Here is a 22,494-nt window from a genome sequence, read left to right as displayed (position 1 = left end):
TTCTTTCTCTATCTTTAACTTTTAAAACATGAAACGTTTGATGTTTTTTTTTTTTTTACATCAGATACTTTTCTTTCCAAACTTTGTCATCATTTTGCTCTTTCATTTTGTGACATCATGGGATCTCTTTTACAAGGCTTCCATTTCCTTGAACTGTTCAACTTGTTTAAATTGAGTTTTTTAAAATTCAGTTGGTTTCATTTCAGCATTTGCCCGCCTGAAGCATTTGCACTGTGTTTTCTGCAAGCACTTTCATTTTTGTTGTAATCTGACATCCTCAAGGACAAACCATACATTCTTTTCTGCAAAACACTTGGGATTTTACAAGGAAGGTCCACCGAGTCCGTAGTAGAGGTTTCTCCTGGTTTCTTTCTTTTTCTACAAAATAGCCTGATGTCATACAGTGAACCAAGAGGTCATTCTGTACATTAGGAGTGGGCAATTATTTTGGCTGGCGGGCCACATTTCTTATTTAATTTTTACACACGGGCCAACTAGGTATCAAGTAAATTGAACAAAATTAACTAAATGAAATTCGCAGTTGCAATATTTAAATATTTTAGCATTTTATTTCAACTTTAAAATCATTCATGATCATATAAATGTAGGGACATTATTTTGTATGTAACCATCCATACAAAAGCAAAAGGAAAAAATGAGGAGTTTCTAAATTCAATATCGATTGAAAATACTTCTCAAAATATTTAAAGAAAATAGTTAGATGGGCCGGATAAAAAAGAGAGCCCGATGCGGCCTGCAAGCCGTAAAATGCCCAGGTGTGCTGTAGATGAAGTTGTCTTCATGTCCACTGGTGAATAGGTCACATTGTAGGATGGGTTAATTTAATTTAAATTCTTCCTCAGTCCTGATTTTAATCATTAATAAAATCTGGTTGTCTTTCTAAAAGTCATTATGTACTAAAACTTTAAAGACTGGTCTTTCCACACTACCTGTTCTGCTCAAATTTTTATCATCATGGTCTATTTTTCACATGCATATTTCATACATTTAAAAAAAACTACACAGCTTAGTTACAATTATTGCAAAGACCTGTAAGATTGCTCCTACAATGAAAAGTGTAACATTAAAATGACTTTTTCAGTCCTCAGTTTGCTCATCACTGCATTTTCCCCCTCCACTTATATATTGAGGTATTTCTTCCATTTGTGGAATGAGGCGTGAATTTTAAAAGACTTGGGTTTCTGTATCTATGCCGCGTATCTGTTGCATGGGATTTTATGATTGCAGTACTTGTTTGTAGATTTATATCTATATTATTTGCATTTGTCAGTAAAGTTCAATTAAATAAAAATGAATCAATGCGTTAATGTTTGTTTGTGGCTAGCCAATAAATTCCTTTAATATTCAATTTCATGCATAACTTGGGGATGGCAGGGATGGAGGGTAGCTGTTAATGCTAGTTTATTAAAGTCCTGCATTCACTACTCTATACAAAAATAATGTAAGACCCATCTTGGATTGGATCTTAGAACCTTTAAGTAAAGTAAGATAAAGCATTTTTTTTTTTTTTTTTAATTTTCATCACCCAAAAATACAGTAGACGAGGATGACAACAAAAACGGGTCATTAAATACTTCTACCACCAAAACTACTTTCACTATCCAAGAAAGCAATAATGAACTTTTTTCCTGGAAATAAGCTCAGTAAAAAACAGTTTGGCCTTAACCTGAGTACCAATAAATCCCTGTTCATAAACATCAAACCATACATTTATCCCTCACAGTGTTGCCTCTTATAATGTGACTACATTTATTTTGAAAACGTGTTTTCCTCTACAAGGGTTTGCTGCCCCATGTACTGTTGTTTTTTTCCCTCCTCAGTTTTGCCTACCACTTGCTGTCACCTAGCGACTATAATAACTCATTGCATGCATTGTGTTAAAGCAGTCCTTCGAGGTCTGTGGCACCCCTGAGTGATAACATATGCTGCTCATTCTACAGTCAGATTATGTCGTTTAAGTAGAAGTTTACAGCTAATCTCTTCCTTCAAAACCTTCAAACTACAGTACAGAGGGCTATTTCAATTCATTGAAAAATCACAACAGTATGTCAAGCTTTCTAGATTGTTATATAACTATTAAATCTGACAGCATGGTACTGGAAGACTGTTGTAGCAGCTCATCTGCAATTAAAACACACAAATTTTCCTTTAGGGATGAATAAAGTATTGATTCATTTGGTCGTTGTGACCCCGGTACGATTTAAACAATAATTTGTTGTCCTGGTCCCCAAATGAACTCGGGTTTTAATTCAGGTTTATCACGTCCCCAATACAACACAAAGCCTACTGTGAGGTGTGTCTGTGGAAGATGTGTCTTTTTTTATGTAGCGTGCATCGTATGTTTGGATTAGGCTTTATTAATTCAGTTCGGTCATTTAACGTTTCATTCAGTGTCACCCGAATAGAGTGATACTGTAAGCCATCGATCTCTACCTGCTGACCCAGAGCCTAATCCCAGCCATCCCACCAGTACATTGTCTGTCCCAGAATATCAAGGTCCACATGTTAGATGTTTTGGAGATGAAGTCAGAGAAGATGGTTTGGACATCTATAGGGGAGGATAGTGAATATATGGGTGGAAGGATGCTGAGGTTGAACTTCCCAGGCAAGAGGTATGGATGGAGGGAAGTTGGCGTGAGGAGAGGATGCGGCGAAAAGGGTCAGGTGGAGGAGGATGATTCGCCGTGGCAACCCCTGAAGGGAGCAGGAGGTAGGAAATGAGGAAGAAGAGGATGTCGGGGAACCCAGGCTGAGATGGTTTGGACATGAACAGAGGAGGGATGGTGAATATATAGGTAGAAGGATACTGAGGTTGCATCTGCCAGGCAAGAGGTTTGGGGAAGGCCGAACATGAGATGTAAGGACGTAGGAAAAGAGGACAAAGAGGATGTGAAAGTGGAAATAAAATTCGATTTTTTTTTTGTCTCCTGTGTGGTGAGCTAAAGCTCCGCATCACTGTGCGATTTTTTATTTAAAAAAAAAAAAAAAAAAAAGGTATTTAAAAAATAAAATTGTTAGGTCTGTGGCGCCTTGGGATGGGGAGTTGGAAAAATCCGAGGGTCCCTGAACGCGCCACCGCCTCGGCCGCTGCCTTCTACCGCCCCCTTCCTCGGGCTGAGGGCAATTCACGCCGATGACGTCACTGGCAGAGTTGTCATGGCGTCTTTGGGACCGAAGCCGCTGCTGCAATTTAGCTAAAAAACCCGTCGACATTCGATAAATCGAAATGGAGAAGCGCGTCGAGCTGCGTGGGGACCGCGACGGGGGCGCCGCGGTCGGGGCGCCGCCGGGGGACGCCACGGCCGCCGGCGGGGCCAAAGGAGCCGCCGAGAAAGGCAAGAATAGTGAGGCTCCTCTCAGCACTTTGGCGAACGTCAGTTGCAATAACAGCACCGCGGACGCTCCCGGCGCCCCGGACGCCGGGAAGTGCGAGCCGCCGGCCGGGATCGACGTCCCTCCGGCGCGGGAGGAGAAGGAGAACGCCGAGGTGAGCGGATCGCAGCCGGGCACCGGGGATCGGATTAGTAACGGGACGGGGCACGATTCCGTGGGAGATAGCGAGGGTGGCGCCCCAAAGTTAGTAAACAACACAAACCACGGGCCGTGCTCGCCTCCGGCGGACTCCGCGGCCGGCGGAGAAAGTGAGCCCGCAAAACTTGCCAAACCGAGCCGCCTGTGTCCGGACCGCGTCGAGCCCGGGCTGACCGCCGATCACGCCGCCTCCGAGGGTTTGGCGAGTGGGAGTGACCCCGATCCCAGCCCCGGCGGCGAGTCCCGGAGCATCGATTCGCTGGAGTCCTTCTCCAATCTGAACTCCTGCCCCAGCTCCGAGCCGAACAGCGAGGGGCCGGAGGAGCGGGGGCTGGCCCTGGCTCTGGCCCTGCACGGCGAGTACGGGCCGGACGGCTCCAAGACGGCGTGCGGCAAGGACCGGGCCGCCGGCCAGTCCATCTACCACATCAAGTGGATCAAGTGGAGGGAGGAGAACACGCCGATCATCACCCAGAACGAGAACGGGCCCTGTCCATTACTGGCAATAATGAATGTCCTGCTGCTGGCCTGGAAGGTAAATGCCCTGAGATGAGAAAAAGATCAATTGAAATTTGATTCTTACTTTGAGCAATTAGACCTGCTGGAAGTCCACTACAAACTCCCAAAGTACATCAATCCTACTACGCAGGGGTGTTCCACATAGAGCACCTGTAGCCAGACGCAGAAAGCCATGGCTTATCTGGAAAGAGTTTGTGGTTAACACAAGCCCAGGGTGTGTGTATACACACAGACACACACACACACACACACACACACACACAAACACATAATGGTGCCACTGTTTCCCTCAGGTCCCACTTGCAAAAATGAATTGACTGTCAGATCATGCTGTGTATTATTTCTCAGCTGTCGTCATTCACAGCATCACTTTCCACATGCCGGCACATGTCGGGTTCTCGCAAGGACCGAGATGACCCACCTCACCCTGGTTTTATTTAGCACATGAATAATAGTCTGCTGCTATTTCTGGTTTGTTTACGCAGCTTTGCTCTCTTTGATAAAAAGGTCAGTTAATGAATGAAAACAGTTGTCCGTTGTGTGTGTGTGTGTGTGTGTATGTGTGTGCGTTTGCCGCAGGTTAAGATGCCTCCAATGATGGAAATCATAACCGCTGAGCAACTAATGGAATATCTAGGTAAGTGTCAGGAGCAAATGAATCTCACACAAGGACTGGATGTTGCAACCCCATCACATGTCAGAGCTTGTGTCCGTGATGGTGTTGTGTGTTACGTCACAGCTTTCCCTGTGCAGACCTCTATAACCCTAGCTTTAATGTTTACGAAAAGAGACACCTTTTTAAATCACAAAAAACAGAAAAAAATCACAATCAAAGAGTACCATATTGTAAATACCCCCCCGTATTTGAGAAAAAAAAAAAGCAAAAGCCAGCTTGTTCGGAAAGACGATCGGCTGTATATTACATGTGGAAAAAAAAACTTCCCGGCACCTGTCCAGACCTCAGAGCGATGTGACCCAATTTTCGATGACATCACGATCGGCCGATATTTAATGTGTATTTACTCCCTACCTGTCGTATAGCCTGCTCGTACAGGGTCACGGCCGAGATGCCCCGTTTATCCCCAAATGAACAATCCCGTGTGGGCACATCCACAGGGGAAGTCGTCAACCCGTCCCCTTTTATTGGACAGAAAATTGGAGCCTTACATTTTCCCCCCTCCCTCCCCCGCTTGTCTTAACTAAAATATCTACACTATCAAAATAGAGACTCATTACAGTAAGACTTCATTTTCACTGCTCCAGCAAGTCACAGCAATGCAATGACTGCCATGGGTGGGATAAACCATCCCTGAGCCTCCGCTTTGAAACCCCCCCCTTGCTAATTGCTCCTCCCGCGGTAATAGCCTTCATCTTGGCGCCTTTTTACACCTGCTAAAATAATTAGTTTCACAATATTGTACCTCAGTTACCAATCGCCCGGAACAGACGAGGGAACATTTTTCCTCGTGACCCCAGCGTTCACGTGTCCTCCCATTCCAGGTCCCAGAGGTGCCGGGTAACTAGAAACGTAGAGCGTTCTCAATAACAACACACTGATATGTTCATATTCTCCACAGCGTGACTCGCTGTGGTGTCAGTCGTTATAAGGATTAATGACATGCCGTTGTTACATGCTTCTATTTTTAAAAAGAAGAAGAAAAACACGGTGTTATCTTGGAATTCACCTGAGATTATTTTAGACGGGGTCGCACAGTGGTTACCCCTTACCCTTGCCTTATGGCAAAAAGGTCTCGGGTCCGATTCCGACCGAGGGCCTATCTGTGTGGAGTTTGCATGTCCTCTCTGTGTCTGTGTGGGTTTCCTCTGGGTTCTCTGGTTTTTCCCCACAGTCTAAAACTAGGTTAACTGAAGACCCTAAAATTAGCTAGACGTGTGAATAGTTGCATGTCTCTATGTAACGCATAAATGAGAGGGTGAATGGTTGTTCGTCTCTAAATGTGTCCCTGTGATTGACTGGTGACCGGTCCTGCGTGAATCCCGCCTCTCGCCCAATAACAGCTTGGATGGGCTCCAGCACCCCTTGGGCCCTGAGTGTAGGATAAGAATAATGAATGAATTATTTTAGAAGGCCTCTTTCTATTTGTTGGGTAATTTAGTGCAAATTTATGGACCTGTCTGAGACTTACCTCTGGAGGAGATGATAGTAGATGATAGTGATAGCACATTGAAGAAGCCCTGTGTTTGACAGGGAATCTGTGCATTTGCCGGCTCTAAATAAAGGTTAACGCATGATTGCATTTGCTCATTTAGGTGTGTTTATAGAAAATAGTGTCATAGCAGATACAAGATTCAACGATTAAACATTGTTTACAAAATAGTCCTCCATTGCAGTGACTCGAGGGGGAAAGAAATGCACATTAACTTTCGCATAGTTGTTTATGCACATGGTCTGTTTGACAAGCGTTACATGGCAGTCCTCTTGACTCGGTGTCGACAATGTAGCGTCGGACACGTCGTGTTATAAATTAATGATCGTCCGCAAAGCGTTTTGGGAACATACACAAGACACTTACAAATCAGCGGGTTGCCTGCCTCAGTACACCGGCAGCCATGACGAGTGTAACCTTAGCACTTCCCCTTCCATCCGGCTAACCAGAAACACCTTCAGCGCGTCTGTAAACACCCAGGCCGCGCTACGAGAGCACTGTGTGTGTTTGTAGTTGTACTCATCAGGCTGAAGCGGAGCTGGAGTCAAGACAGCTGCTCCTGCTCGCAGCCTCCTTTCCTACGGAGCGGAGTCAATGAGGCTCTCCGATGACAGCAGTTTTAGTTGGGCTCTATATTTGGCCCACTTATCCATTTTATTATAATAAACCAGACGGATATAAACAGAGTACCTTTTCAATCATCTCAAACGATCGGTTCGATTCTCAACAAACACCCGCTCTGCCCGGCCGTGCATTTCTCTCAAACGATTTGCCACATTCTCACTGTCTTTGCCTCCGCAGGAGACTACATTCTGGAAACCAAGCCCAAAGAGATCTCCGAGGCTCAGCGGCTAAACTATGAGCAGGTAAGGCTTGTCTAATCTCACCGGAATATTCTTATTAAATAGGCCTTGGTTTCTGCTTATGTATGTGCATCAGGAAGCTGCTGACTGCTCACGGTACTTGAGGAGCAAGGTGCTTTTGAAATGAACAAGCCGTCCCTCGCCATTCGTCTCAAAACGCAGTTGTGCAAGGTCAACGCGATGCAAACAAACAAACGCAACATTGTATCCTTGACGCTTTCCAAAATATTCTTGGCACGATCACTATACGTCTACGACAGCATGCGAAGGGTCGAACTGGCGTAGTCGTGCTCACGTGGTGAGAGCGGGCAACACTTGTGTCAAGGAGCAAAGAAGGTCACAGAATGTTCTGTAATATGGAAATAAGTAGCAGGCTGATTGTGAACTGCATAAAAATGCAGCTTCGCTTTTCCTGCACGGTTCTATAGGTTACATAAGATGTGTCTCTGAAGGCCCAGGGAACAACAGGGGTCAGAAGTGTCAGATTATGTTTTTTCGCTTGGCAGTAAATGCTTAGAGACGCGTGGCTGGGTTCGGCTCCGGGCTATTACTGGGGCTGTGTGTGTGTGAGAGAGAGAGAGTGTGTGTGTGTGTGTGTGGGGCTCACCACGAGAGGCACTTTGAGATGGCGTTCCAGTTACCCCGTCTTCCTCCCTCCCGGCGTGGGAGGGGCTGGCGGCTCTCCTCCTCCTGCATGGCAGAGCACCGGCACATCTGTCAGTGATTTGAAACCACACTTGTCCCTCATTTAGAGCCGAGAAAAAAATTAAAAATAATGTCGGCCCGCTCGTAGGGGTTCGCTGCGACCGGCTTTCTAAATTTAAGCGGAGCTGAAATAAAACTTCTTAAATAAATCAGCTATGTTTTTAGCACCGGCAGAGAAAGTCAGGGAGTGGCTAGAGTTTATGGTGTATGGTTATTATGGTGTCTTATCTTAGCAGCTTGCATGTGGGTGTCCGTTTGACCCTATTTTGTGTGTGTGTGTGTGTGTGTGTGTCAGTGTCAGAACTGTTGCTTGAGACCACAGTGGGCAAGGCTCAGGAGCACTGGAAGTTGAGATCTAGTCCGGGTGCGAGTGTTTTCACAGCATGCCGGAGTGTGACAAAATACAACCGAGCTGCCCCACCGAGAGGAGTCTGGAGCAGACGTAGCTCTATTTTTAAAATTCAACTTTAAAATCTGCCACGGGAGTGGAGGAGGATTAAAATAGCAGCTGAATGGCTGCTCTTTATTGTTAAATATTTACTCAGGAGCTGTGGAAGTGAGGGTGCAGCTCTGGTGCCTTGTGTTTGTCTGAGCGCAGCCAGCTCAGCATCACTGCCGCAAAGCGCCTCATCCGTGGCAACTTTTCCGCCGGCGGAGAAAACGAACAACAGTGTTCAGGAAGAGACTTTTGTTTTCCATCGCCGTCATTTTGCAGCAACGGACGCCGTTCCAAAACATCGGTGCCGCCCCTTTTTGTTCACAGAAGAGCAGACGTGAGATGCATAAAACATCACTGGACCAGCCCCGACCTCATGAATCATATTAATGGTGCGATGAGGGATCTGCAACAGCGCTGTCGCAGACAAAGAAGCAGTTTGTTTTTAAAAGGAAACAGTTGTAGTGCAGTTTGGGCAAGCGTAGAAGTAAATACGGAGACTGTTCTGTCATGGATATGATGTGGTGTTAAAAGTAAAATCTGTTTGTGTATCAGATACATCAACTCACCTTTGTAGGATTGAGTGCAATTTCTTACATCTTTATAAAATGGTGATTTTATCCCACCAGTCCGGATTCAGATTGTGGTCTTATGAATCAAATTGGAACGTTGTTAAAAGAAGTAAAATCAGCCAGAGCCATCTTAAAAAAAAAAAAAAAACTATTAGGAAAGTACTTGAGAGTTTTTGAAAACTGAAGCTGGCAGAACATACACATTACATGTCTTTGTTTTTTTTTAAATAAGAAGTTGCACAAAAGGGCACCGTGAGTGTGTTTGTGGGTTTTTCCGGTTTCTCCGGTTTCTCCGGTTTCTCCGGTTTCCTTCAACAATCTAAAAACATATATTAGCTTCACTGGAGACCCTAAATTTCTAAGACGTGTGAATTACAGAATGATTGGTTATATTTTTCTATACATGGCCCTGTGATGGAACCTCACCTCTCATCCAGTGACAGCCAGGATAGGCTCCAGCCCTCCTGCGACTCTGACGGCAGGATAAGATAATGGGTGAAAGAAAGAATGAATAAATATAGTTACATACAATTGAGCAAGAAATGAGCTAAAATACCAAAGAGATGTCTGTTAAACCTGTAAGGAGTGACTTTCAGATGACATAAAAAGGCAGGAAATTACCAACAAATTCCATAAAATGGTGAGAATCAGGAAAACAAATGGGAATTTGTGAGACATCAGGGGGTCTAAGAACTTATCATGACTAATTTTAAAAAAAATGAAATAAAAAAAGTGTTGCGTCAGTTTTATTTTTCCATTTTGCCATTCAGAAGCCTTTAGCCAGAACTAAAATAAGAACTTCACACATCATTGGGAACAGACGAGGAACAGGCCTGGTTTCATCATTAATATTTCATTATTAAGTCATAATTTAAAGATGACTTACAACATATTTCATGATACAGAATACAATTATTTGAAAAGTTAGATTAATATTTTGCTCACAGTGTCATTTGTTCACTGATATCTGCTGAGTCAGTTAAACACGCTTCATGGTTTTTTAATATTCAGGTCTCTCATATTCAGGGGAACAGCTTGAGTAACTTTGACTATTTACCTTCAAGAAAAGCAGAGCATTGATAGCTGTTTTTATTATTGTATTATATTCATATAATTATTGTGACCAATTTTAAATCAGTTGAAGGTGAACAGACAGGGGATTGTGAAAATCATGATATAGCATCTCTAAACCATGACAACTTTAAGCTAAAATATAATTCTGACAGTATCTAATATTCCATAGATTTTGAAATTGGACAAAAGATCATTTCAAATCCAAGAAAATGACCACAAAAAAAAATCAAGAATTGATTTCAATGGCCTATTTAGGTTGGTGTGGTTATTCAGAAATGTTTCCAACGCCTTTTGATAAAATGAAACCATTTTCATTCAGCCTGGAAACTTTGCTGTTTTCTGAAGTCTTCCTCATGGGAATCTGCAGTACACACACACACACACACACCAGTGACGCGTGGCCTCGACCACCAGAGATGTCACCGGTTCGAAGTTCTGTGGCGCAAAAGTCACAGTAAAGAAAAAAACAAGCAACCAAACAAATCTGCAGAGGAATCCGAAGCAGGCGCAGATGAGTGCCGCTAATCGTGCACTCAGAGCACTCATCTGCTGCCGGAGCCCTCTGCCCTCAAGTGAAGAGACGTGGTCCATTACACCGCTCTGCTAATCCTGCCATCCGTGATGCTCAGGAGCATCCTAATCCACGCACACGCATGCATACATATATGAACACACATGCATGGATGGGCGAGCCGAAGGTTTTACACCTCAGCACTTTACGCCCGGCATCAACACTAGCAGAGCTTTCAATACTGTCAATAATGTAAACAGGAAGTCGGGCTTTTGATCCAAAACAAAAGCCATTGTCATTCTGCTTGAATTCCCCAAAGAAATCAGTTGTTAAATTACTGTGTAATAAATTCAGCTGGAGATCATTTTATTTATTATACTCCGGTTTATTATTCTGGTGATTGTGTAATTGCTGGGTTAGGTCATTTGTTTGTTTTGGTTAAGACTATCCTTAAAAGAGATGCTGCATTCCGGCCATCTTGATTTTTCGGGCTCAGCTGCAGCACTTCTGTCAATGCGAGAGCTGGGGGGCAGGTGTGTGTGTGTGTGTGTGTGTGTGTGTGTGTGTGTGTGTGTGTGTGTGTGTGTGTGTGTGTGTGTGTGTGTGTGTGTGTGTGTGTGTGTGTGTGTGTGTGTGTGTGTGTGTGTGTGTGTGTGTGTGTGTGTGTGTGGATGACAGGCTCAACAACCACGTGTTTACGTGTGATGAACCTATGAGCTAAAGGTGAATGTGATGCTCTGTTGGTTTAAAAAAAGAAAAGCTAAATTGTTTAACTCAACTTTTAGCCAGTTTTACACACGGTCCTTTATTTTCAGAGTTTAATTTACAAGAGAATTATAAGATTCATCTGATACGTGGAGACTGATCTACTCGCGCTTGATTCCAATGTAACACAGGGAATAAACAGCACAGCACATCTTTTATCTACTCATGTTATAATAAGTTTATAACGCCATGAAGCCATGTGCCATCAAGTGTCCAATTACTTTTCAGGCTCCAAAAAAGACACTTTGTGTAACAGCAGCTGAAAGTCCACTTAATGCAATTCTTGAATCGCATCCACGTAGATCCACATAGGATGTATCATGATTTGCTGTGTTTGACGAGCTACCGGGGTTTTGTTTTGGCGACCTTTAAATCACCCCTGCGCGAAACATGTGCTGATTTGCACGGACTCTCATCATGGGTCTGATTCCTGAAGCGTTGTTGCCTAATATTTTCTATTTTTCCTCACAAAGGCGAAGGTTGATACTCATTACCACTCATTTAGCCGACTTTCCTGTTGAACCTCCGTTCCCCCCCTGGTGGGCAGGTGGCAGTCAGAAACGTTGACGTTTAAAATTCAGTTACCGGGATATTTACCATCTATGCACGCAAACTAGCTGCTTGGTTAGTTGCTGGGTTACCAAGAGTTATTTGTGTGGTAGTTTGGTATTCACACAGCGATGCTGAGTATTTAACTTTGGCGAAATATTTTGTTGTTCTGTCGGCCACGTGACCCGGCAAAGCACAGGGTGTTTTCTCCAAAAAGTTGCAAAAGTCAACTAAATGTGGCCAAAGGATGACCGTTGTAGTTTAAGATAAGATGAGATCAGATATCGGTGTATTATTCTCACAGTGAGGAAATTGCATCATTACAACAGGAAGTGACTCGCTGAAGTTCCAAACAGCAGAAACAATGTGAGTTAAATGTTTTGTCAATAAAGCGGTTATAATGCAGTTTAAGTGAACCGACCATGAAAGTTCATGCCAAATCCACTCCTTTGCATGACACACCCTCACCTATGCTCCACTCCTCCTCCTCCTCCTCCTCCTCTGACTCTCCCATCCGTCACATTCACATCCAGCCTGTGTCGAAAGAGCAAAAAAGCAGAGGTTGCAGCCGCCGAGTGTGTTGATCGTGTGACGAGGCAGAAATGAAATGTCCAAATTGATTCCTGCCGGGTTTACGCTTCTTCCTGTGCCCAGTTAATACACACACTTGGGCTTTGCTGCCCCGTGCTATACAGCAGTAATAACACTGTGTGATAGTTTTATTGTGTTTGTTTTTTTCGTTTACTTTTTCGACCCCGGCAGGCTGAGCAGTTAGCGGAGTTACTGCGTTCTGTTTTTGGATCCGAATGGAAGCAGCCCTGCTTGCACCCTGCTCTGTTATTCTACAGCGCTCATCCTCTGTGACCTCACAGAACAAATTTGTTTTAGACGGCGCTCTCCAGAGAGAAAACAAAAAAAAAAAAAAGAAAAGAAAATACTTGAACTAGGAGAAGGTTAAAAATAATATTGAGTCTTTGAAAAACAGCAAATGTAGTTTAATCCTGAAACCCACTTCCTGTCAGTATGGCTCCACACACACATAGCAAACACCATATGCAAGCTGAACCAAACCAACATTAGTTACGACATTAGCAGCGAGAGATACTTTAGTGCTTATAATCCATTTCATAGTTTGGTCAGATTTTCTCAGGTTTATACTTTGTGTGGCAGTGGTCTATTTAATATCCCTCCTCAAGGCTCTGTGGTCATGTCAGGGGGGGGAAACAAGATTGCACCAGCTTGTCTTTGTGTCCATTAATACTTCTATTTTGATCAGTTTATAGGTTTCTAAAGCGTTTTGGAAAGGAAAAAGACAACATGGCATGGATTACGGTGTCTTCTGAAAGCTTAAAAATAGAAATCAATCAGTCAATCAAACAGGAAGTCAGCATGCATGAACAGCTGTACTCACGTCTCAGGCTCCGCCATATTTAAAACAGACAAGAGCGACTTGTAGTTCCATCCGTGTTGGAATCCCTCTGGCGTACTGTAATGGCTCTCGTCTTCCTCCTTGTTTGGCAGAACATGAGCGACGCCATGGCGGTACTGCACAAGCTGCAGACCGGCCTGGACGTCAACGTCAAGTTCATCGGGGTGCGGGTCTTCGAGTACACACCGGAGTGCATCGTGTTCGACCTGCTGGACATTCCGCTCTACCACGGCTGGCTGGTCGACCCCCAGGTAAGAATGATCTTACCCTGTCCTCAACGTCGATTTCACCATTTAATTTATTTTATTGTGTTTCTAAATTCACAAAGATCATGTAGCAGCGATACGTTACAGCGGATGACTTTTAAAAACTACAAATCTCCCAGTGCGGCGTTGATCTTGATCTTGTTCCTGGCACGTTTGCATTTTTTCTAAAATCAGACAGAATCGAGGTAGTAAAACACAGCGTGGGCTTTGTGTACGTTGACTTTTTTTTCTTTTTGTTTTTTCTCTGCTGCAGCTTTTCAGCGGCGGCCTATCAAATGGCAGCGAACCTCCAATCACCACTGCATTTTTTATCTCTTTGCAGATGCAAGACATTGTGAAGGCAGTGGGCAACTGCAGCTACAACCAGCTGGTGGAGAAGATAATATCCTGCAAGCAGTCTGACAACAGCGAGCTGGCAGGGGAGGGTCAGTGCCCCCACCTCCCACACACACACACACACACACACACACACACACACACACACACACACATGCGCAATCCCCCCTACTTTCATCCCTGAACAGTGGCCACATTGAGAAAAGAGGAGTTTGGAGAGACTTTCCGTTGTTCTGTTTGTGTAAAACGGGCTCCTCCGTGCCGACAGACTGCCGCCACTTGCAGTTTTAACTTCTCCCCTAAATATGTGCTCGTTCAACACTTTACTTTCTGCGCTGCTGTCAGCCGGGCTGCAGCCAAGTCAAATAGAAAAACGTTATTCCTGCTCTACTATTAAGTAATTGTATGAAGAAATCCCGATAATCGATAGGACAGTAGCAGGAGTAGTTCTATTGGTACGTGTAGAAATCGCTCTGAGGATGATGCTGGACTGATGGGAGTCTAGTTTTAAAAAATAAAATTAGAAATGCAAATTTGTAGAGACTGTCAGGTGGTAAAAATTCACTCACAAATTCAGTGTAGTTGCGAACTGAGAATCTACTGCTCGCACAGGATAATATTTGATGACAGCAAGCAAATATATTATTCATTCATTATCTGAACCGCTTATCCCGGAGTGCGGGAGGCGGAGCCTATCCTAGCTGTCATTGGGCGAGAAGCGGGGTTCGCCCTCGACCGGTTGCATGTCGATCACAGGGCATCATATAGAGCCATGCAACCGTTCACCCTCTCATTCGTGTGTCCTGTAGAGACATTTACACGTCATATGGATAAATACAACAAGAGCAATTAATCAAATGAATTCGATGAATAATTCTTATTCCCAATCAACCTGTTTGTTTCCTTCGTGCCTGCCGGCCCTCAGGGATCGTGGCGGAGCAGTTCCTGAGCAGTACCGCCACCCAGCTGACGTACCACGGCCTGTGCGAGCTCACGTCCACCGTGCAGGAGGGGGAGCTTTGCGTCTTCTTCAGGAACAACCACTTCAGCACCATGATAAAATACAAGGTGAGGGATTGGAACACCGTGACGGCGCCGACTCGCATCCGGATGGGATTGTTCCGCTGGTGTCGTCTGCAGGAGAGGAAAAAAAATGAAACCGGTGCTCTCAGCTCGCTGAGCAGGAGGCATTTGCTTTAAATAGCTGGGTAACTTTTTTTAAACAGAAAGGCCTTCCAAGGAGTTGTGATTTATTTCCTCACATATTTCTACATTCAAATGGCAGCAGAATCTGAATCACAGTTAGTTGCAACAACTGATAAGGGGACAAAACAAAAGAGGCTGTGTGCAATGGCCCTGATATCTATCTATCTATATATATATATCTATATATGGCGGCAAACCTCCAATCACCACTGCATTTTTTTATCTCTTTGCAGATGCAAGACATAGTGAAAAAAAAAAAATATATATATATATATATACACTGCTCAAAAAAATAAAGGGAACACTTAAAAAACACATCCTAGATCTAAATGAATGAAATATTCTTATGAAATACTTTGGTCTTTACACAGTTGAATGTGCTGACAACAAAATCACACAAAAATGATCAATGGAAATCAATTGTATCAACCCATGGAGGTCTGGATTAGGAATCACACTCAAAATTAAAGTGTAAAAACAAACTCTAGGCTGATCCAACTTTGATGTAATGTCCTTAAAACAAGTCAAAATGAATCTGTGTTGCTTCCTGAGTGGACACTATGATTTCACAGAAGTGTGATTGACTTGGAGTTACATTGTGTTGTTCAAGTGTTCCCTTTATTTTTTTGAGCAGTATATATATATGGAAGATGGTTTCTGATTTACTTTTGGTTGCAAGTGCCACGTAACAAGTTGAACGTTAAAGCCTCGCTGTTGGTTCTTGTAGACGTGGACGCCGTTCTGTTTATTAAAAATTTAAAATCCTGCTCTGAACGGATATATTTGATGGATAGTTGGATGGGGAATGTTAAAGTGTAACTGGATCTCTCGTCGCTATCCCTTCAAGAAGGATTATTCAATACAATTCTTGTGTGTGTGTGTTAATGTATATGAATGTTTCCAGGGTCAGCTGTACCTCCTGGTTACGGACCAAGGCTTCCTGACGGAAGAGAAGGTCGTGTGGGAGAGCCTTCACAATGTCGACGGAGATGGCAATTTCTGCGATTCCGAATTCCGGCTGAGGCCTCCGTCCGACCCGGAGACCGTTTACCGGGGACAGCAGGATCAGATAGACCAGGTCTGATCCCGCATGCCTTCCAGATTTTTCAGCCAAACGTAATTGCAGTGGTGTTGACCTCATAATACGACGATGACCAACAGAACGATCGGCTCTCTGGCATTGTTGTGATTCCATTGAAACACGTGGCAACTGAAAATTATAATCTCTATGTTCATTTTTGACTGACAATATATTCCCATATGTCTAATGCACACAGCATTAGTAAAAACCCATCCAATCCAACATTGGGCAAAAACCCAATCCTTTCTAAAATGAGCCAAACACAATTAATATTTCACAGGCCGTCTTTGTCTCTCAGACTCAAAACAGCAAGAAAATAGTGGACACACCGCAGGGGTCACTCAATAATAGATGTGTTATAACTCCATTTAACAGCACTTTAAGCAGACTGACACTCAGCGGCAGCTTGAACTCCACGGCGCCCCCATCCGTGCACGGCCAGAGCAGGCCGCCACTTTAATTATTCATCGGCGTTGCGTCTCCCAGGCATTATTTCCGATTTCACAGCAGCCTCCTCATCGATCTGCCGGTGCAGTTCGAATACAGAGCTTTCTAACAGAATGCCTATATGCCTGCCTTCTCCCCTCTCTCTCTCTCACACACACACACACACACACAATTTTTTTTAGATTTCTCTCTTATCGGGCACAGCTGTCCTTATCAGCATAATAGGCATGGTGCGGAAAAAAAAAAAAAATCGATACAAATATATTTCTGCAGCCGTTATCAATTGAGCCTGATTACAGAAAGGGGGGAATTATCCCATTTTGGGAGGGTGGGGGGGTCTGCTACTACATTTTTCATAGTGAATACATGCCTAATAATGCCGGATAATTCAGGAAATGTGCCGAACGATAATTACTACAAATGAAACGGAAAAACTAATGAATAACGATGAAAGTAATGACAGTCGTGCCGCGAGCATACATGTATCTGAATCAATCCCCTTGTTGGCGTCTCCATCAGGACTACCTGATGGCGCTGTCACTGCAGCAGGAGCAGCAGAGCCAGGACCTCCAGTGGGAGCAAATTCCCGAAGGCATCAGTGACCTGGAGCTCGCCAAGAAGCTCCAGGAGGAGGAGGACCGACGAGCTTCTCAGTACTACCAGGAGCAGGAGCAGGAGCAGGTGGCGGCCGCAGCAGCAGCAGCAGCAGCAGCAGCGCAGGCACAGGTGTGTGTGTGTGTGTGTGTGTGTAGAGGGAGGATCAAAAATCAGGGAGGGGGAGGGGATGGAAGGCTTGAAACAAATGTGGCGTGTTTACTGAGGTGTTCATTCAATAACCCGAGTGCGTCTTCGGAAAAATCAAAAAATCCTGTCGATCGGAGGATTTGAAAATAAACTGCTGACAATTCTCAGCCTTTCATAAATGGTAAGGCACTATTTGGCAACAAGGTTTGAAATACACACGGGGAAAGTGAGATCCATGACCTATCAAAAGAGTTTTCTTCAAATTCACCATAGTAATCCAGTAGGAAGACACGCCATCGCAAACGCCCACAATCAAGAATCAAGACACACCCTAATAATCATAACAGTGGCGATTAGTCACTGCCAGAAAACCTCCGGTTCCGGACTAAGTTTCTTCAGACCGAGGAAATGTGGAAGAGAAAAGTATGCGATGAAGGAAAAGGAAGGTCCCGATCCGAAGCGCCCCGGGACGTCCTTCAGACACGGAGCGCTGAGAAGGAGCTTCGGAGACTCCGATTATAAACCCCAGCACAACGTGGGCTTAAAGGAACTGGATTCTCTTCTCCTGGGCAAAACCCAGCAGGGTGTCTTTTTTTTTTCCCCACGCTCCCGAAGGCAGCACGACTGCAGACAAGCGGTGATTTTGAACAGATGCATTCAAGGCCTGGGGAACCGTGGAGGCTCAGTTCAGTAAACCACCGGGTCACCAAGCAGCTTAGCGTTCATGGTAAAAATGATCATAATCGTGCGGGAAAAAAAACAACCTTGGAATTGAGGATAATAGCGATTGGAACAACTGTAATGATTAACTTTTCAAGAAAGTGTCAAAGGAAAGACCAAATCAACAAAACACTGTGGAGACATCCAGGGTGCAAATATGGAAGTCAGATGGTGAATGTAACCGCTGTCGGACGAAAAGATGAGAAAATATGACGGCTGTTTTTGTCTTCAGGGTCAGCTGGAGCCGGCGGAAGGAGGCGACGCCGACCGAGGAGGCGCCGGATCGGGCAGAGCGTCTAGCGGCGGCACGGTGGCAGTGGCCGGCGGACCCGCCAGCCCCGGGAAGCAGCCCGCCTGCGGGGAGCGCAAACCCAAGAAGGAATCGAAGGAGAAAGACAAATGTGTCATTTTGTAACATACAGCGTGTCGGCGTGGGTGTGCGTGTTTTCTGTGCATTTGCTTTTGTGTGAGAAAGGAGACGGCGTTTGTTCCTACATGGATTGGACACCGCGGTCCAGTAGACTCGATGACGAACGAGGGAAGGAGTGAAATCAGGGGAGCCACAGAGGAAGGAGTCTCTGCTCCCCAAACCACTGGTGCCTGCTGTCCTCTCTCCTCAGAGGAACCGGACATCAGAGGAAGGGACACCACAACGACAACTACCCCGAATCTTTGATAGAATCAGCCAAACTTTGTTACCAGTTGCACAGTGCACTCTATTTGTCACGTCGGGAGGGAGGGGAGGGGGCTGGGGAGGGTCCGCTTTCTTTGGGGCGGTGTGTTTTATAGCAAAAGACGTCATCCGAAGAAACCTAACGTCACCCTCTCGCCGTTTGTCTGTCCAAAACATTTTTTTTTTTTTTTTTTTTTCTTATTGCAGCTTGTAAGCTATTCTTTTTGTACAAATCACTATTTACAAAACAGGTATAGACACACCCACTCTAGGTTTGCTGTTGATGCCAAGGTTCATTTTTAATTTATGTTTCAAGCTTAACAGCTCTTTTACTTTTGTTTATTTTCCAAAAGGGATTTTTCTCCTGTTCTCGCCTGTTTGGAAATGAGCATCACACTATGTTGTGTCCCTTCCTAAACACTATGTACCTGCCAAAGGGTCCATGGATGCCAGACAGCTTCACGGATACTGTAGCGTTCAGCAACAACTCTCATCACAGCTCGCCCTGCTCAGAAAGCCTTACCTATGTGTGTGTGTGTGTGTGTGTGTGTGTATGTATGTGCGTGTGTGTCCTCACCAGTCTCTTTTCATTCTCGGTGTCTTCTGGTGGCCAGATTATCTTCCCCGATGGGGCCGCTGCTGGATGTGTTTCCGCTGCAGCCACGCTTAAGGGAGAAAATAGCACCTGAACGCACCACTCCTCCAGTCATGCCACTCCATGAAACTTCATTGAGTGCACGCAAACACACACACACACACACACACACACACACACACACACACACACATATGCACACTCTATATATTTCCGTTATGCATCTTCAGACGGAGCTGGTGGTAGTTTGGTGGCAATTGATCCCGGGAACTGCCTCCTGAGAAACTTTTCTATCTTCACATTCCGACTGGATGCCTTGACTCAAACCTTCTCGTCCGGGGGAGAGACACTTGTCACAGGAGGTCTTCGCGGTGCTTGTAAACGGTCCCCACTCATTGTGGAGCAAGAAGAGGCCTAGTGTTGGGACGCCTTCCTACCCTCTGGTGGTAGGGGGGTTTGTTTGATGGCCAGAGTTCGATCTCTTTCTTCTTTTGGCCCCGACCAGGTCGGGTTTTGTATATGTGACGCCTTACAACATTTCAACTTTTCCATTTTTTTTTTTTTGTTAATTTTAGGACAAAAGGAAACAGGCAGAGTGAGACAATCCATGCATTTCAACATCAGAAATACTCAGGCCATTTCTGAAGGGATGTGTTCCGGAGGGATTTTATTTTCTTTTTATCTTAAATGGTAAACGTTACATTGGCACAGCTCCTGGGCCTTTCTGGGCACTTTCTCAGTCCGAGCCTGAGTATTTATCAGGAAGCTGAAACACTTAATTCCACGGTAAAAAAAAGAAAATAAAAATCAAGCTGCTCCTCGTGTGTTTTTGTGGACAAGCCGAAGAAAAATAAATGCGTTATTGGACAGCGGTCAGGAATATTGTTAACTCTCATTGTGTTAATGAAAGATTGAGGGGAAGCTTTCACCAAATCTTTTCCTGTTTCTTATAAGTTCCACTTTGTTTGCGTCTGAATCTGATACTCAAACATTCCATTGGACGTGTTGAAATGTATTTTAAACAAAAAAAAAAAACAAAAACAAAAAAAAAAATTGGATTGAGGGATTTTGGGTCCGTGCGCGCACAAGAAATGTCTGGCTCGATGGAAAAAGAATTAATTTCCAGTTTTAAATGTGGATTTATTAGTAGCTTCCCATTCCCAGAGTTGGGTCTTTTTGCTGTCGTGCATTTGTTTGTTTCATCCTGATTCTTAAGATGAAGTGACAGAGATGTGGCGTGTTCAATGTCCAAAGTGTGAGTTTGATTTTTGTTATTTCGTTTTTGCCTTGTGAAAGTGATGGTGGCCTAAACGCTGGTGAATTGGTATTTTCGACAGTGTCGTGAACATCATCGTAGTTGGTTTGGCTTTGCACTGTCACGTTGATATGCACTAACGGAAAAGGAACATACCTCATTTTATACAGAACATAAAAGTTGTGCAGGAGTGCTATTGCTCTTCGGGGATCTCTAAAAAAAAAAACGAATATCGGCCCGGAGAATGATTTCAACACGATAGCAGTCATCGGTCGGATGAGAAGTCAGTTTGGAAAAGTTTGAAAGGGCTGTTTAAATCATCTGGTTAGGGATAGAAAATGAGGATGTGTTTAAAAAGATAAATAACAGCACTTCACTGGACTTATATTAGCGGTACAGGAATACCAGACAGACCATCACAGTACACAGGCTCTGAGTACCATGATGGAGGTATTGATCTTACAGGTTTGGGTTAGATGGATGCTACCTGAGTGATGTGGGCAGGACGGCACTGGCTGTTCCACGTCCTTCAGGAAGAGATAGTTCAGCCCTGATTCAGGCTGAGCCCACGGCCTTCACCTCTCCTCCTCACCGAACACGTGTTCACCCACAGGGTGAACCGGAGGAGCTGTTTTCTCCTTCCAAGCGGCTTCATCTGAAGGGATATTCTCGTTAATGCACTTCAAGGTCTTACCGTGTGATGCATGTAAAGTGTCGGACGATGCATTGGAAGTACTATTTTTTTTTTTTTTTTTTTTTTTTTCTTTTTGAGATTATTATTAATTACCCCAAGAGTATACTTTCCACTGTATCGCCCATCCTTACATTTCACAAAAAAAAAAAGGAATGAAAAAAAAAAAATCAATCTGAAGGAACGTGCTTGTGAATATGGGAGATTCCTCATTTCTGTTCATTTCAATGCTCATCACTTTACATAAATGACCAAATAATGTATGTAGCCTTTCACATTACAGTCACATAATGTATGGTGATATATATATTTAACAAAATGCCTTATAGACGAGGGACATTCAACCTGATTAGAAGTACCAGGATAATAAATGATCAAGATCAGAAGTTGCCCTGTTGTTTTCTTTTGCGGCAGCACCTTGTAAACTAATACTTCCAACCAGTTGATTCTCGTCACATAATGAGATGTTTTGAAATGAGCCCAGGAGGGGGAGGAAGTCCTTGAGGGATTTTACACAAGTGGGGTCTGTGAGCTAAGTGTTCAATCAGGATGGAATTGACCCCCTTTCCAAAAAGATTTCGACAGACATCTGGGAGCAAAACCATCGTCCCCCTTCACAAGAAAAGCCCTCCCACGTGCCTGAATAATTCAAGGCCAGTAGCACTAACTCCAACCATGATGAAGTGTTTTGAGAGAGCTGTAGGCCAACATTCAGACCAACATTCCCGACAACACGGCCCCCCTGCAATTTGCATACCGGCCCAACAGGTCTACCTCAGGCGCCGAAGCCGCGAACCCACTCCCACCAAGAAGGAAAAGAATCCTACACCAGGATGCGCGTTGTGGACTACAGCTCCGCCTCCGACATCATCCCCCACACTCACCCACAAAATGTCCAACCTTCGCCTGCATCCCCCCGCTTCTGTGACTGGCTCCTGGACTTCCCGACTGGTCGACCCCAGTCTGTCAGGAAAGGTAAAAGGACGTCAACCAGCGTCAGCACGAACACGGGGTGCTCCTCAGGGATGAGTCATCAGCCCCATCCTCGGCGCTCCGTTCACCCATGACTGTATCTCCTCCGAAGAGGACATCATTCTGAAGTTCGCAGATGACAACGGTGACAGGACGCGTCACTGGTGGGGATGAAACGGCATACAGGACGGCCAGTCTGGTATCATGGTGTGAGGACAACCACCTCAACTCACAGACAAGACAAAGGAGATGATAGTGGACTTGTGGAAGGAGACCTCATCAGCCACTGTTCATCCAAAGTCTTGAGGTTGACAGGGTGAGCAGTTTTAAATAATTGGGTGATACAACAGTGAGGACCTCACCTG

General features: G+C 44.5%; 1 protein-coding gene across 1 annotated transcript; it reads left to right on the top strand.

Annotated features, from left to right (window-relative positions):
* The first annotated feature begins 2,696 nt into the window (after positions 1-2,696).
* Positions 2,697-20,264, top strand: mindy2 (MINDY lysine 48 deubiquitinase 2). The gene is made up of 9 exons (XM_086175247.1): positions 2,697-4,087; positions 4,651-4,708; positions 7,041-7,105; positions 13,236-13,394; positions 13,732-13,834; positions 14,671-14,813; positions 15,856-16,029; positions 16,999-17,205; positions 18,176-20,264. Exons 1-9 carry the CDS (start codon positions 3,248-3,250, stop codon positions 18,356-18,358), a joined length of 1,932 nt encoding a protein of 643 aa, XP_086031373.1. The 5' UTR covers positions 2,697-3,247; the 3' UTR covers positions 18,359-20,264.
* The last annotated feature ends 2,230 nt before the right edge of the window (positions 20,265-22,494 follow it).

This window comes from Fistularia commersonii, chromosome 27 (assembly GCF_037954325.1).
Source record: "Fistularia commersonii isolate RoL2024-O1a breed Wild chromosome 27, RoL_Fcom_v1.0, whole genome shotgun sequence".
Lineage (NCBI taxonomy): Eukaryota > Metazoa > Chordata > Actinopteri > Syngnathiformes > Fistulariidae > Fistularia > Fistularia commersonii.
This window is presented reverse-complemented; position numbering and strand designations above follow the sequence as displayed.

Coding starts and splice junctions, on each gene's coding strand:
- mindy2 (XM_086175247.1), top strand. CDS start 3,248: ATGGAGAAGCGCGTCGAGCTGCGTGGGGACCGCGACGGGGGCGCCGCG. Junction 4,088..4,650: donor TCCTGCTGCTGGCCTGGAAG/GTAAATGCCCTG, acceptor CGTTTGCCGCAG/GTTAAGATGCCTCCAATGAT. Junction 16,030..16,998: donor AGCAGGATCAGATAGACCAG/GTCTGATCCCGC, acceptor CGTCTCCATCAG/GACTACCTGATGGCGCTGTC.